General features: G+C 51.2%; 2 protein-coding genes across 2 annotated transcripts; both read left to right on the top strand.

Moving 5' to 3' along the window:
* Nucleotides 1-2,027: 2,027 nt before the first annotated feature.
* Nucleotides 2,028-8,362, top strand: F12 (coagulation factor XII). The gene is made up of 14 exons (XM_046467998.2): nucleotides 2,028-2,157; nucleotides 2,522-2,579; nucleotides 4,570-4,669; nucleotides 4,814-4,884; nucleotides 5,172-5,282; nucleotides 5,419-5,550; nucleotides 5,656-5,760; nucleotides 5,892-6,057; nucleotides 6,157-6,371; nucleotides 6,483-6,705; nucleotides 6,930-7,066; nucleotides 7,164-7,313; nucleotides 7,823-7,971; nucleotides 8,054-8,362. The coding sequence occupies exons 1-14, from the start codon at nucleotides 2,101-2,103 to the stop codon at nucleotides 8,219-8,221; spliced, it is 1,842 nt and encodes a 613-aa protein (XP_046323954.1). The 5' UTR covers nucleotides 2,028-2,100; the 3' UTR covers nucleotides 8,222-8,362.
* Nucleotides 8,363-8,831: 469 nt separating this feature from the next.
* On the top strand, nucleotides 8,832-10,634 carry Pfn3 (profilin 3). The gene has a single exon (XM_058586632.1). The coding sequence runs from the start codon at nucleotides 9,305-9,307 to the stop codon at nucleotides 9,716-9,718; it is 414 nt and encodes a 137-aa protein (XP_058442615.1). The 5' UTR covers nucleotides 8,832-9,304; the 3' UTR covers nucleotides 9,719-10,634.
* The last annotated feature ends 590 nt before the right edge of the window (nucleotides 10,635-11,224 follow it).

The following is an 11,224-nucleotide window of genomic DNA, read 5'->3' as shown; positions in this document are numbered from 1 at the left end:
TTGCAGGCTAGAAATCAATCAGAGCTGTACCTATTTTTGAGGTGCTTTGTTCACATGACTGTCAAATTGGTGCTAGTAGCTGGCAGAAGACTTTACTTTCTCCCTACATGCATGGGTGACTCTGCAGGGCTGCTTGAGTGTCCTCACAACATGGCAGAGCCCAGAGTGAGTGGTCCAAAGACCAAGGAAAAAACTGAAATAACTTTTATGACCTGGGCTTAGAAGTCAGTTCCACTGGACACACAATATGCCTCTGATTCAATGTGGAAAGAGACTATAAAAGGGCATAAATCCCAGGAGGTGAGGACTATCTTGCAGGCTGCCTGTTAATGGCATTCCTCTGTCCTTCCTTCTCCATTTGCTTTGCTTTTCCTATGTCTCAGACAGGCCATCCTTAAGTATGACAAAGATGGCCATCAATATCACCAGGCCCACATTCTAACCTGTTTAACAACCCCAGTGGAAAGAAAGTATCTCTTTCCCCAAGGTTCTGGTAAAAGTTTCAAAGCGGACCCTGATTGGCCTAACTTGTACATATGCTTACCTCTGAATCAATTGCTGCATTCTAAAGATATCATACTCTGGTTGGGCAGACTCAGATCACACCTCCCAGTCCTAGAACTAAGGGTAAAGTTGGCAGTACTAGAATGACATGGAAGAAGTGAGGAAGGGATTGTTCCTTAAAGAAAAATTAAAGTGACATTACTAACCACAAGAATTCTGGGCAGGAAAAACAGCACAAATATACCCCATCTCCCTCTCTGTGTTCTGATTGCACAATTTAGTGTCCCCTAGTTTAGCAGTTTTTCCATGGGATTGTGGAATTAATTCTAAGATGAGCCCAAGATCTCAAACTCCATTGTATGTGTACTTTTTTTTTTCCAGACTGGGGATTAAACCCAGGGCCTTACATGCTAGGCAGGTGCTCTACCCCATAACTTCTTACATTTTGAGAAAGGGTCTTGCTAAGTTGCCCTGGCCGGCCTTGAACTTGTGATTCTCCAGTCTCAGCATCTGCAGTATCTGGGATTACAGGCATGCACCACTGTGCACAGTTGTATGTGCCCTTTCTTCCAGTTATTCTTCCAATTAAACAATGATCTAGGTTCTTCTATAAAATAATTTTTGTGGTACTGGGGATTGAACCTAGGTAGGGTCTCACACATGCTAGGCAAGTGCTCTACCACTAAGTCACATATCCATCTCTCTGTAAAAGAATTTTGCATATGTAATTAAGATCCCAAATCAGTTGACCTTAAAATGGGAAGATTATCCTTGGTGCGCCTGGCCAAATCAGGCAAGCCCTTAGAAGGGACAAGGTTTTTCTTCCTGGCAAAGGAGATTTAAAATGTGAAAGATTCAAACTAAGAGAGTTTTGAGAACAACATGATCAGAAATGCAGGTGGCTTCTAAGAGCCCAAGTGGCCCCTAGTTGACAGCTTACAAGGAAGCAGGGCCCTCAGTCCCACAACCACAAGGAATTGAATTCTGACAACAACCTGAATGAGCTTGGAACTGAATCTTCCCCTGCAGCCTCCAGAGAATTCAGCCTTAATCTCAGCCTTGTGTTACTCTGAGCATAACACCTAATCACACAGTACCTAATTATTACCTACAGATTTGTGAAGCAATAAATGGGTCTTATGCAGGACTTCTAAGTTTGTGATCATTTGTTATGCAGCAATAGAAAACTAATATACTTCATGATGGATTCTTAACATTCCTGAAGTTGGGGACTTCTTTTTGACCACCTTAACCCCCTCATCCTCAGTAGGACCTGAAATACAAGTATATCTCTATTCCTACTTCCAGTCCCACTGTCCGAGAGAGAGAGAGAGAGAGAGAGAGAGAGAGAGAGAGAGAGAGAGACACCAGGGAGCCCTGCCCTTTACTATTCTACCTTCATCCACCAACTCCCAAACCCCTCCCTCAGGAGCCTACCAAGGAAGATGCTCTGCATGACTTTACACAAACACTAGGTTCCCCACCAGGCCCAGGAGGGCAGCTCACCCAGTCCCTACTTCCCAGGCCTCAGAGACCTTTGCCCAACCCCATTGATCCGGACTCCTGGGTAGTCAGCTGGATCAAGGGACAGACGCCATGAGGGCTCTGCTGCTCCTGGGGTCCCTGCTGGTGAGCCTGGAGCCAGTGCTTTCGGTAAGGGGTGTGGGAACCAGGATTGGGTAATGATGGCCCTGGGGGGTGGTCCCTATCACAGCCTTGGCCTCTACCCATGACCTTTTGGTCCAGGAGACAGGGAGGCCTATGTGGGAAGGTGAGTCCAGCTCAGAAGGCCCAGGCAGAGGAGATAGATAACCAGAGTGAGTAGATATGTGAGCACGGCCTCCATTTCTGTAGGGGAGAGGTCTTTGAGGAGACAATGGGAGGAGGAAGGAGGGTCCAAATCTTGTGGTGAAATCTCTGTTTTCCAGGCTGTGAGAGCAGGCAGGGGGCTGGCATAGGCTCAGGGGCAGGCTATGAATTTCTAGGCAAATTCCTAGAGTCCTTTTCTCCCCTGTAGATCCCACCTTGGAAAGCTCACAGGGTGCATAAGCAAGGAACCGATGAGCCCACAGTAGGTAAGTGGCCTGGCTGCCCCTCAGAACACACACTTGGTTGGGGTGAGCATGGTGGGGGCATGCACAATCTAGGGGCAGTGTCAGGTCCTTGGAGCAAGGGGAGGGATCTTGAGCCTTGGGTAGTTGTGGCTCACATTTGGACCTGAGTGCCTACTGTATGCTAGGTCTTGGGTCCATGGGTGCCAGGGACCCAGAATGATAGTGAGCTATGTGTTCCCTGAGAACAGGCTGTATCTGAGTGTCCCATCTTGAGCTTGGATCCCAGCAGGGGCTTCAGGTGTCTGCTGTTATGCCATTACTCCTGGGCTCCTGCCAGTCTCCCTCATTTTCCCTATCTTCCCTCTTTCTTTTCCTTCTTTCAACACATGTCTTTGGCATCTATCACACAGAGGCCAGGGACCTTAATAGGCAAAGAGGGATCCAGAGCAGGGTTCTGGATACCAATCTCTGAATCCCAGGTTTATCATTTGTGAGCTGTGCAACTCTGGGTGAGTGACTTGACCTCTCTGTGCTTCAGTTTCCCCATGTATAAAATAGGTCTATTAATAGTGAAACTCTCAGGGTTTGTTTTTGTTTTGGTACTGGGGATTGAACTCAGGGGCACTCAACCCCTAAGCCACATCCCCAGTTCTATTTTGTATTTTATTTAGAGGCAGGGTCTCACTGAGTTGCTTAGCACCTTGCTGTTGCTAAGGCTGGCTTTGAACTTGCGATCCTCCTGTCTCAGCCTCCCAAGCCTCTGGGATTACAGGCATGCGCCACCGTGCCCAGTCTCTCAGGGTTTTTGAAAATGAGAAATGAGTTGTTGACCCCCGTAAGGTACTCAACCCAGAGCCTGATGCATGGCAAATACTTAAAAAATTTTAGCTCTTAGTAATTCTCCAATAAAAGTATTTTAAAAAATATAATTATTATTTATTTATTTATTTTTAGACTTAGCTCTTTGGGAATGTAGCGCTGTGGTCGAGTGCTTGCCTAGCATAACTCTCACAGAGTTACTTAGGCTCTTGCTAAGTTGCTGAGGCTGGCTTTGAACCTGTGATCCTCCTGCTTCATCTTCTGGAGTCTTGCTAAGTTGCCCAGGCTGGGATTACAGGCATGCACCACCTCGCCTAGCAACAAAAGACATCTTATTCAAAGTATATGTTGTTGGCTCACTAGCAGTGACCTCACAGCCAACAGCACTATCACTCATGCCCAAACAAATCTTTCTCTGACACACATTTACTCCCTAACATACACTGAAGCCTTCTCGCACTTTGAAACAATAGACAGCACTTCAGCATAGGTTTGTGTGTGTGTGTGTGGGGGGTATTTCCAGTGATAAAATCACCCACAAAAAAGCACAATGTAGAAAACACTGTACTAAACACACGATGAAAAGGACACTTGTTAATAGTATAAGAGCTGAAAGAGAGCTGAATATCGCCTCATTGGACCTCAGCTGGGAATGCGCAAATTTGTCTCTGCTCTGGGCATGCCCACAATCAACCATCTTGTGTGTGTGTGTGTGTGTGTGTATGTGTTGTTGGAGATTGAACCAAGGACCCTGAGCAAATGCTTCACCACTGAGCTACACTCCCAGCCTGAATCGCAAGTATTGATTTGAGGGTTACAAATAAATTTTGGCAAGTAGGCAGATTTGCAAATATGGAATCAGTGAATAAGGAGGATCAACTATATACTATTATCTTTGCCATTTTACAGATGGGAAAACCAAAAGCTCAAAATGGTTAAGTGGCTTTGATGCTCAACAAATATTTATTAAGTGCTAATTTTGTGGCAGGCACTCTTCTAGGCTTGCTCAAGTTCCCACAGCTAGTAGGTGGTGAAGTTAGGAATCTGTTCCAGCTATCTAACTCTAGAATCCAGCTTCTTAAGCAGAATGCTGTCCTGAGCACACAATGATATTTTCCAGTTGGACCCCATGAGGTGGAGTCTGGGCAACTGGGCACAGGGGAAGTTCTCAGGAAGTGTGTTATTCCTACAGTTCTTACTGTCACTGGGGAGCCCTGCCACTTCCCCTTCCAGTACCATCGGCAGTTGTACCACAAATGTATCCACAAAGGCTGGCCAGGCCCCAGACCCTGGTAAGGTTCCCCAACGGGGGTTGGGTCTGGGATCCATGGAATTTGCCCCTTGTTCTGTCCAAGAAACCCTGCTTGGAGAGAGGAAGCTAGGGGTGGGGTGGGGCTAGCCTCCAGGGCAAAGCAGGAGAGCCTGTGTTTCTGCAGGTGTGCTACCACCCCAAACTTTGATCAGGACCAGCAATGGGCACACTGCATGGAGCCCAAGAAAGTGAAAGGTACTGCACACAAACTCTGGGTGGCCCAGGACCCTCTACATCCCTCTAATTCCTCTCCTGGCTATCATCAGATCCCACATGCCTGGGATTCAGGGCCTAGTCCCTCTTCTCCCTCAACAATACCCCTCAGAAGCTCAGAGGGAGAGTTCTGGGAAGGAATAGCCTCATTTTGCAAATGAATAAACTAAGGCTTGGAAAATTGGAGTCTCAATGACCTATGACAAATAGGTTCAGGTAGGGACTTGGCCCCCACCTGTGTGAGTTGGGCTCCCCATTCTATCTCTCAGACCACTGCAGCAAACACAGCCCCTGCCACAAAGGAGGGACATGTGTGAATATGCCGAAAGGACCACACTGCCTCTGTCCGGAACACCTCACTGGGAAGCACTGCCAGAAAGGTAAGGAGGTGCTGTCTGCCAGGGGAGGGGACACTGAGGAACAGAGGCAGCCCCAGGCCTGCTGAAGAGGTCTCCGTATCCCTGGAGACTTGTCATGATCCCAGCCTCTCTGAAGACCTAGCCCTTTTGTCCCCAGAGAAGTGCTTTGAGCCTCAGCTTCTCCGGTTCTTCCATGAGAATGAGATATGGCTTAGACCTGGGCCAGCAGGTGTGGCCAAATGCCACTGCAAAGGTCCTGATGCTCACTGCAAGTCACTGGCCAGCCATGGTAAGAGGATTGATTGGGAGCTGACTGTGGAGGAGGGCTGATCAAAAGACTGGTGGGAGGCTGGGTGGTGTGCCTAGGGGAGGCTCAGTTTGCTCCTTTCCCCAGCCTGCCACACCAACCTATGCCTCAATGGGGGCCGCTGCCTGGAGGCCGAAGGACAAAGCCTGTGCCATTGCCCAGTGGGCTATACCGGACCCTTCTGTGACTTGGGTGAGTGCAGGGCTCAAGGCAAGCAGGAAGTCAGCCCCCATGTGGGAAGGGCATGCCAGAGAAGGGCAGAGGAGAATGGAAAAGTGGACAAGATCCTTCCCCTAGCTTCAGGAAGCCCCTTCACTCCCTAGATGTTGAGGCAAACTGCTACCATGACCGTGGGCTTAGCTACCGTGGCAAGGCCAGGACCACTCTCTCCGGTGCAACTTGTCAGCGGTGGGACTCCGAGGCCACCTACAGGAACGTGACTGCAGAGCAAGCACTAAGCCGGGGACTGGGTCACCACACCTTCTGCCGGTGCACTGACTGGATGGGGCGGGGAAGGGCAACCCCTTCCAGCGTAGGGCCCTGGGGAGCTCCCCCACTCTCTAACAATGCCCTCTCTTGAGATTGCAGGAACCCGGATAATGATACCCGCCCGTGGTGCTTTGTCTGGAAAGGTGACCGGCTGAGCTGGGAGTATTGCGACTTGGCACAGTGCTGGGCCACAATCCAGGCAGCACCTCCACTCATGGACGCCCTTGGGCGTCAGGACCTGCCCATGCCCCAGCCTTCAGCACTGCAAAAGCCTCAGCCCACGACCCAGTCCCCGCCTCATTCCCTGACCCCAGGTAGTTAAGTTAGAAAGAGCAAAGAAGTCCGAGCAAAGAGGCCACAGGGCCAGCTAGATTCCGCCAACCGGCCATGGGTCTCCCAGTCCTCAGCCTGGGCTCTTCCCACAGCCCCCTCGAAGCAGCCAACTCGCCTGTCTAGGACCAGCCCTCCCAGCTGCGGACAGCGGCTCCGGAAGAGCCTGTCCCCGCTGAGTCGAGTTGTGGGCGGACTAGTGGCGCTGCCCGGGGCACATCCCTACATCGCAGCGTTGTACTGGGGCGACAGTTTCTGCGCCGGCAGCCTCATCGCCCCCTGCTGGGTGCTGACCGCGGCTCACTGCCTGCAGAACCGGCGAGTACCCGCCCCCCAGCGCCCCTCCGGGAACCCTAGCCCGCTCCTTTATCCTGACCCCAGCTTCTGCGCCACGCCTGAACCTGTACCCTATTTTCTCCGCTCCTCTGGAGCTCCCTTGAAGGGAGCTGAAATCGAGGAAAAGGTTCCAGAGCAGGATGCTCCCCCAGCACGCCTGTGGCCGGCTGTGAGCACGATGCCTCTCCCCCACTCCCCGCCCGCAGGCCGGCGCCGGAGGACTTGACGGTAGTGCTCGGCCAGGAACTCCATAACCAGACCTGTAAGCAATGCCAGACGCTGGGCGTGCGCTCCTACCGCCTCCACGAGGCCTTCTCGTCCAACACCTATCAGCACGACTTGGGTGCGTGGGGGCGCTGCTGCGGGGTTGGGGACAAAATGTGGGAAGGTCTCAGGTCCCAGGGCCTCCTCCTAACTAACGTTCTTGCCGACCGGGTTAGCTCTGCTGCGCCTTCAGGAGAGCGCGGACGGCAGCTGCGCGCGTCTCTCACCTTACGTTCAGCCAGTGTGCCTACCCAGCGGCACTGCCCAAACCTCCGAGCCCGAGGACATGCTTTGCCAAGTGGCGGGCTGGGGCCACCAGTACGAGGGTACGTACAACACCTGGGGGCGAGCGTGAAAGCTTTGGACACCGGGATAAGCCAGAGAAGCCCTCAACTGTGGCAGAAGAAGCACAGACCTGACGGGCTGTGAAAGCGTGCAGGGTCCTTGTCCCTGTAGTCCGCTCTTCCCAGAGTTTGGGATTCACTGTTGAGGTCCCCACATCTCTTGGGGAGACAGGGAGAATCGACTTTCCCCTGGTTCCTTCTGGGTGGTGCTGGGCTGCAAGGACTTACTAGGATACCGTCCCAGCTTTGGAGCAGCGAGCAAACTACTTGGATAGCCAAGATCTGAGTCACTGGATGGGAGGGACAGGTGGTGTTCCTGATTCGGCCCCGCCCATTCAATTCCCAGCTCCTCTCTGGGCCTCAGTTTCCTTGCCTGAGAAATTGAGGCATTTCCTCCCCCCTCGGGCTTGCTGTGAGGGAGGAAGGGTAACGGTGGGGGCAGAAGCCTGGTGCAGGCCAGTGCTCTAAGAAAATCTGCTCTGGGTTTTCAGGGGCGGAGGATTATTCCACCTTCCTGCAGGAGGCGCAGGTGCCTTTCATCTCTCAGGAGCACTGCTCCGCCTCTGAAGTGCACGGGGATGCTATCCTCCCTGGAATGCTCTGCGCTGGCTTCCTCGAGGGTGGCACAGACGCGTGCCAGGTGAGTCCTGAGGCCTGGCTGGTGCCTTCCCCGGCCAGTTAAGCTCAAGGCCAAGGCACTGAACTGCGTGTTCCCGACACAGGGTGATTCCGGGGGCCCTCTGGTGTGTGAGGACCAGGCTGCAGAGAACCGGCTCACCTTGAGAGGCGTCATCAGCTGGGGCTCCGGCTGTGGCGACCGCAACAAGCCCGGCGTCTACACCGACGTGGCCAGCTACGTGGATTGGATCCAGGAGCACATAGTTTCCTAACTACCCAGGGATTCGTCTTTCCCTCCTAGTGGGAGGGTGGCTGGGTAATGAACACTGACTAAAGATTGTGCCACATTCCTCCCAGTGCCACCAGCCAGGTGCCAGGGGCACAGAAACTCAATAAAATGCTTTGAAAATGCCCTTGGGGGTCCCCTTTGGAAATGTCAAGAGAATAAACCTGCACACAGCTCCTCCCCTGCCCTCACAGAACAGGATCTGTGAGATCTTAACATGAGAGATTTGAGATTCTTGTCCAAGTCATGTTTACCGCGTACCAATCCCTATGCAAGGTGACTGCTATTCCTCATAAGGTACTGAAACTTTTAAGCTTACAGAACAACTGTTCTCAGCTTTGACTACTCACATCGGGATCATCTGGGGAATTTTGAGCCTAACTACTATGCTCAAGATCCACCTGAGACCAATTAAATCTGTATCTCTAGGAATGGGATGAGTAGTGGTATGTTTTTAAAACTCAGATGATTTCACGTTCAGCTGAGATTAAGAACAATGGTTAGAAATGCTTAATATTAAAACACTGGTGTGGACCCCAGCCCTGGGAACTTGGAATACCCACCCAAACTCTCACCAGGGCAGCAGCCTCGCCAAGGAATTTATTAGACAAGGACGTTCTTAGGCTACATTCTATACTAGAAACTCCAGGGTGGGACCCAGCAATCCCGCAGCCTTCCAGGGTTTTGGGTGTTCTCTGAATCTTGAGAACGCCATCTAGGGATCGAATGTTTCCCTTACAGGCTGAGAAGTCCGGTCCAGACATGCATCTTTCTTTTTGTTCTTAAACCCATCTTTTAAGTGGGCCATTTAAGTTGGTTTTTCGAGGGTCTCTTGAGTCCTGGATTCCATCCTACAAGCTAACTTTAGAACTTCAACTCGTGTAATAAGCGAACGCCCCCACATTCTCTAGCCTAGGTAGACTCTCTGTGACGTCGCCTCATGCCACACGTGGCGTTGTCTCCTGCCACGGCTCCGCCCCCGCTTTCGTCATAGCGCCGCAGGCGTCCTAGCCCTCCGCACAGCAGGACATCCCTCCCAAGCGCGAGACGGAGGGACGCACTGAGCAGGATGGGTGACTGGAAGGGCTACATCAGTGCAGTGCTGCGAGACCAGCGCATCGACGACGTAGCCATCGTGGGCCACTCAGACAATCGCTGCGTGTGGGCATCGCGACCCGGGGGCCTGCTGGCTGCCATCTCGCCGCAGGAGGTGGGCGTGCTTGTTGGGCCCGACCGGCAGGCCTTCCTGCAGGCGGGCCTGAGTTTGGCTGGCCGCCGCTGCTGCGTCATCCGCGACTATCTGCTGGCAGAGGGAGACGGCGTGCTGGACGCGCGCACCAAGGGGCTGGACACGCGCGCCATTTGCGTGGGCCACACGCCGCGCGCGCTCCTCGTGCTGATGGGCAGACGCGGCGTGCACGGTGGCATCCTCAACAAGACTGTGCACGAGCTGATCCGCGGGCTGTGCACGCAGGGCGCTTAGCACAACAGCCAGGCTGCCCCAGGTGGTAGCGGGACCAGAATAAACTCTGAATGGTTGTCGTGGGCTCATCCTCTGGTTCTCATGGGGATTTGCAACTACAGAAACCGGTTTATGGGAAGATCCTTGCAAAACAATTCCTAGTGGGGTTGGGGTTATAAATCTAGAGGCTGCCCAGTCTGCTACCCACCCATTCATGGATGCCTTGCAGAGGCCTCTACCTGACTGCTGCTTTTAGGCGCCTTCCAAGATCCTGGGGAGGACCCCACAGTTGAGAAGGAGTCCAAGGAGAGGGCTTCTCTGCCTCAGGCCTTACATTCATTTTTTCCTACAGAAACCAAATCATCTAGGCAGGACAAACAGTAAAAGGAGTCCCCATTATTATGTGGAGACCTCTCCCCAGGCACACATCAGCTAGGGCCTGTGGTTTTAAAATTTCAGCCTTGAGGTTAGTGTACAGTAGTCCCTCAGTATCCTTGGGGATTGGTTCCTGAACCTCCGTAGGTAATAACATCTTCAGATGCTCAAGTCCCTTACATAAATGACATAGTATTTTGTGTACTTCAAGTCATTCTAGATGACTTGTACTGTATGATACAATTTAAATGCTATGGAAATAGTTGCTATACTGGCTTTTTTTCTTTTTTTTGTACTGGGAATTGAATCCAGGGGCACCTTACCCCGAGATACATTCCTAGTCCTTTTAAAAATTTTTATTAACTTTTGGTACTGGGGATTGAACCCAGGGGCACTTAACCAATAAGCCTCATCCCCAGCTCTTTTTTGTATTTTATTTAGAGACAGGGTTACACTGAGTTGCCTAGGGCCTCACTAAATTGCTGAGGGTGGCTTTCAACTTGCAATCCTCCTACCTCAGCCTCCAGAATTGCTGGGATTACAAGCATGTGCTACCATGTCTGGCTAATCCTTTTTCTTTTTCTTTTTCTTTTTCTTTTTTTTTTTTTTGACAGTCTTGCTAAGTTGCTGAGGTTCTCTCTATGTTGCTGAGCCTGGCCTCAAACTTGCAATCCTCCTGCTCAGCCTCTGGAGTTGCTGGGATTATAGTCATGAACCACCATGCCTGGCTACTATACTATGTTTTTAAGGGATAAGGGTAAAGAAATTATATATATATATATATATATATATATATATATATATATATATATATATATATATATAATCAGTACAGATGTAATTAAAGAATATTTTCCAATCCACAGTGGGCTGAATCAGCAGATGCAAAACCTGTGGATACAGAGGTCCAGGCTGTACTTCCACCCCTTCCACTTGGTGGAACACCAGCAAATGTTGTGAATGGGTGACAGGATGGGTGTGGTTGCTTGAGAGCAGTTCTGGAGCTACTAGGCACCTGAATCTCCCTACTATGCCTCAAAAGAGGGTCCACCGCTGGGTGTGGTGTTACACACTTGTGATCCTAAGCAACTCGGGAAGCTCAGGCAGGAGATGGCGAGTTCAAAGCCAGCCTCAGGAACAGCAAGGTGCTAA

This window comes from Marmota monax, unplaced genomic scaffold, assembly GCF_021218885.2.
Source record: "Marmota monax isolate L192 unplaced genomic scaffold, Marmota_monax_Labrador192_F-V1.1 WCK01_AAM20220418_F8-fsc00196, whole genome shotgun sequence".
In the NCBI taxonomy this organism is placed as follows: Eukaryota; Metazoa; Chordata; class Mammalia; order Rodentia; family Sciuridae; genus Marmota; species Marmota monax.
This window is presented reverse-complemented; position numbering and strand designations above follow the sequence as displayed.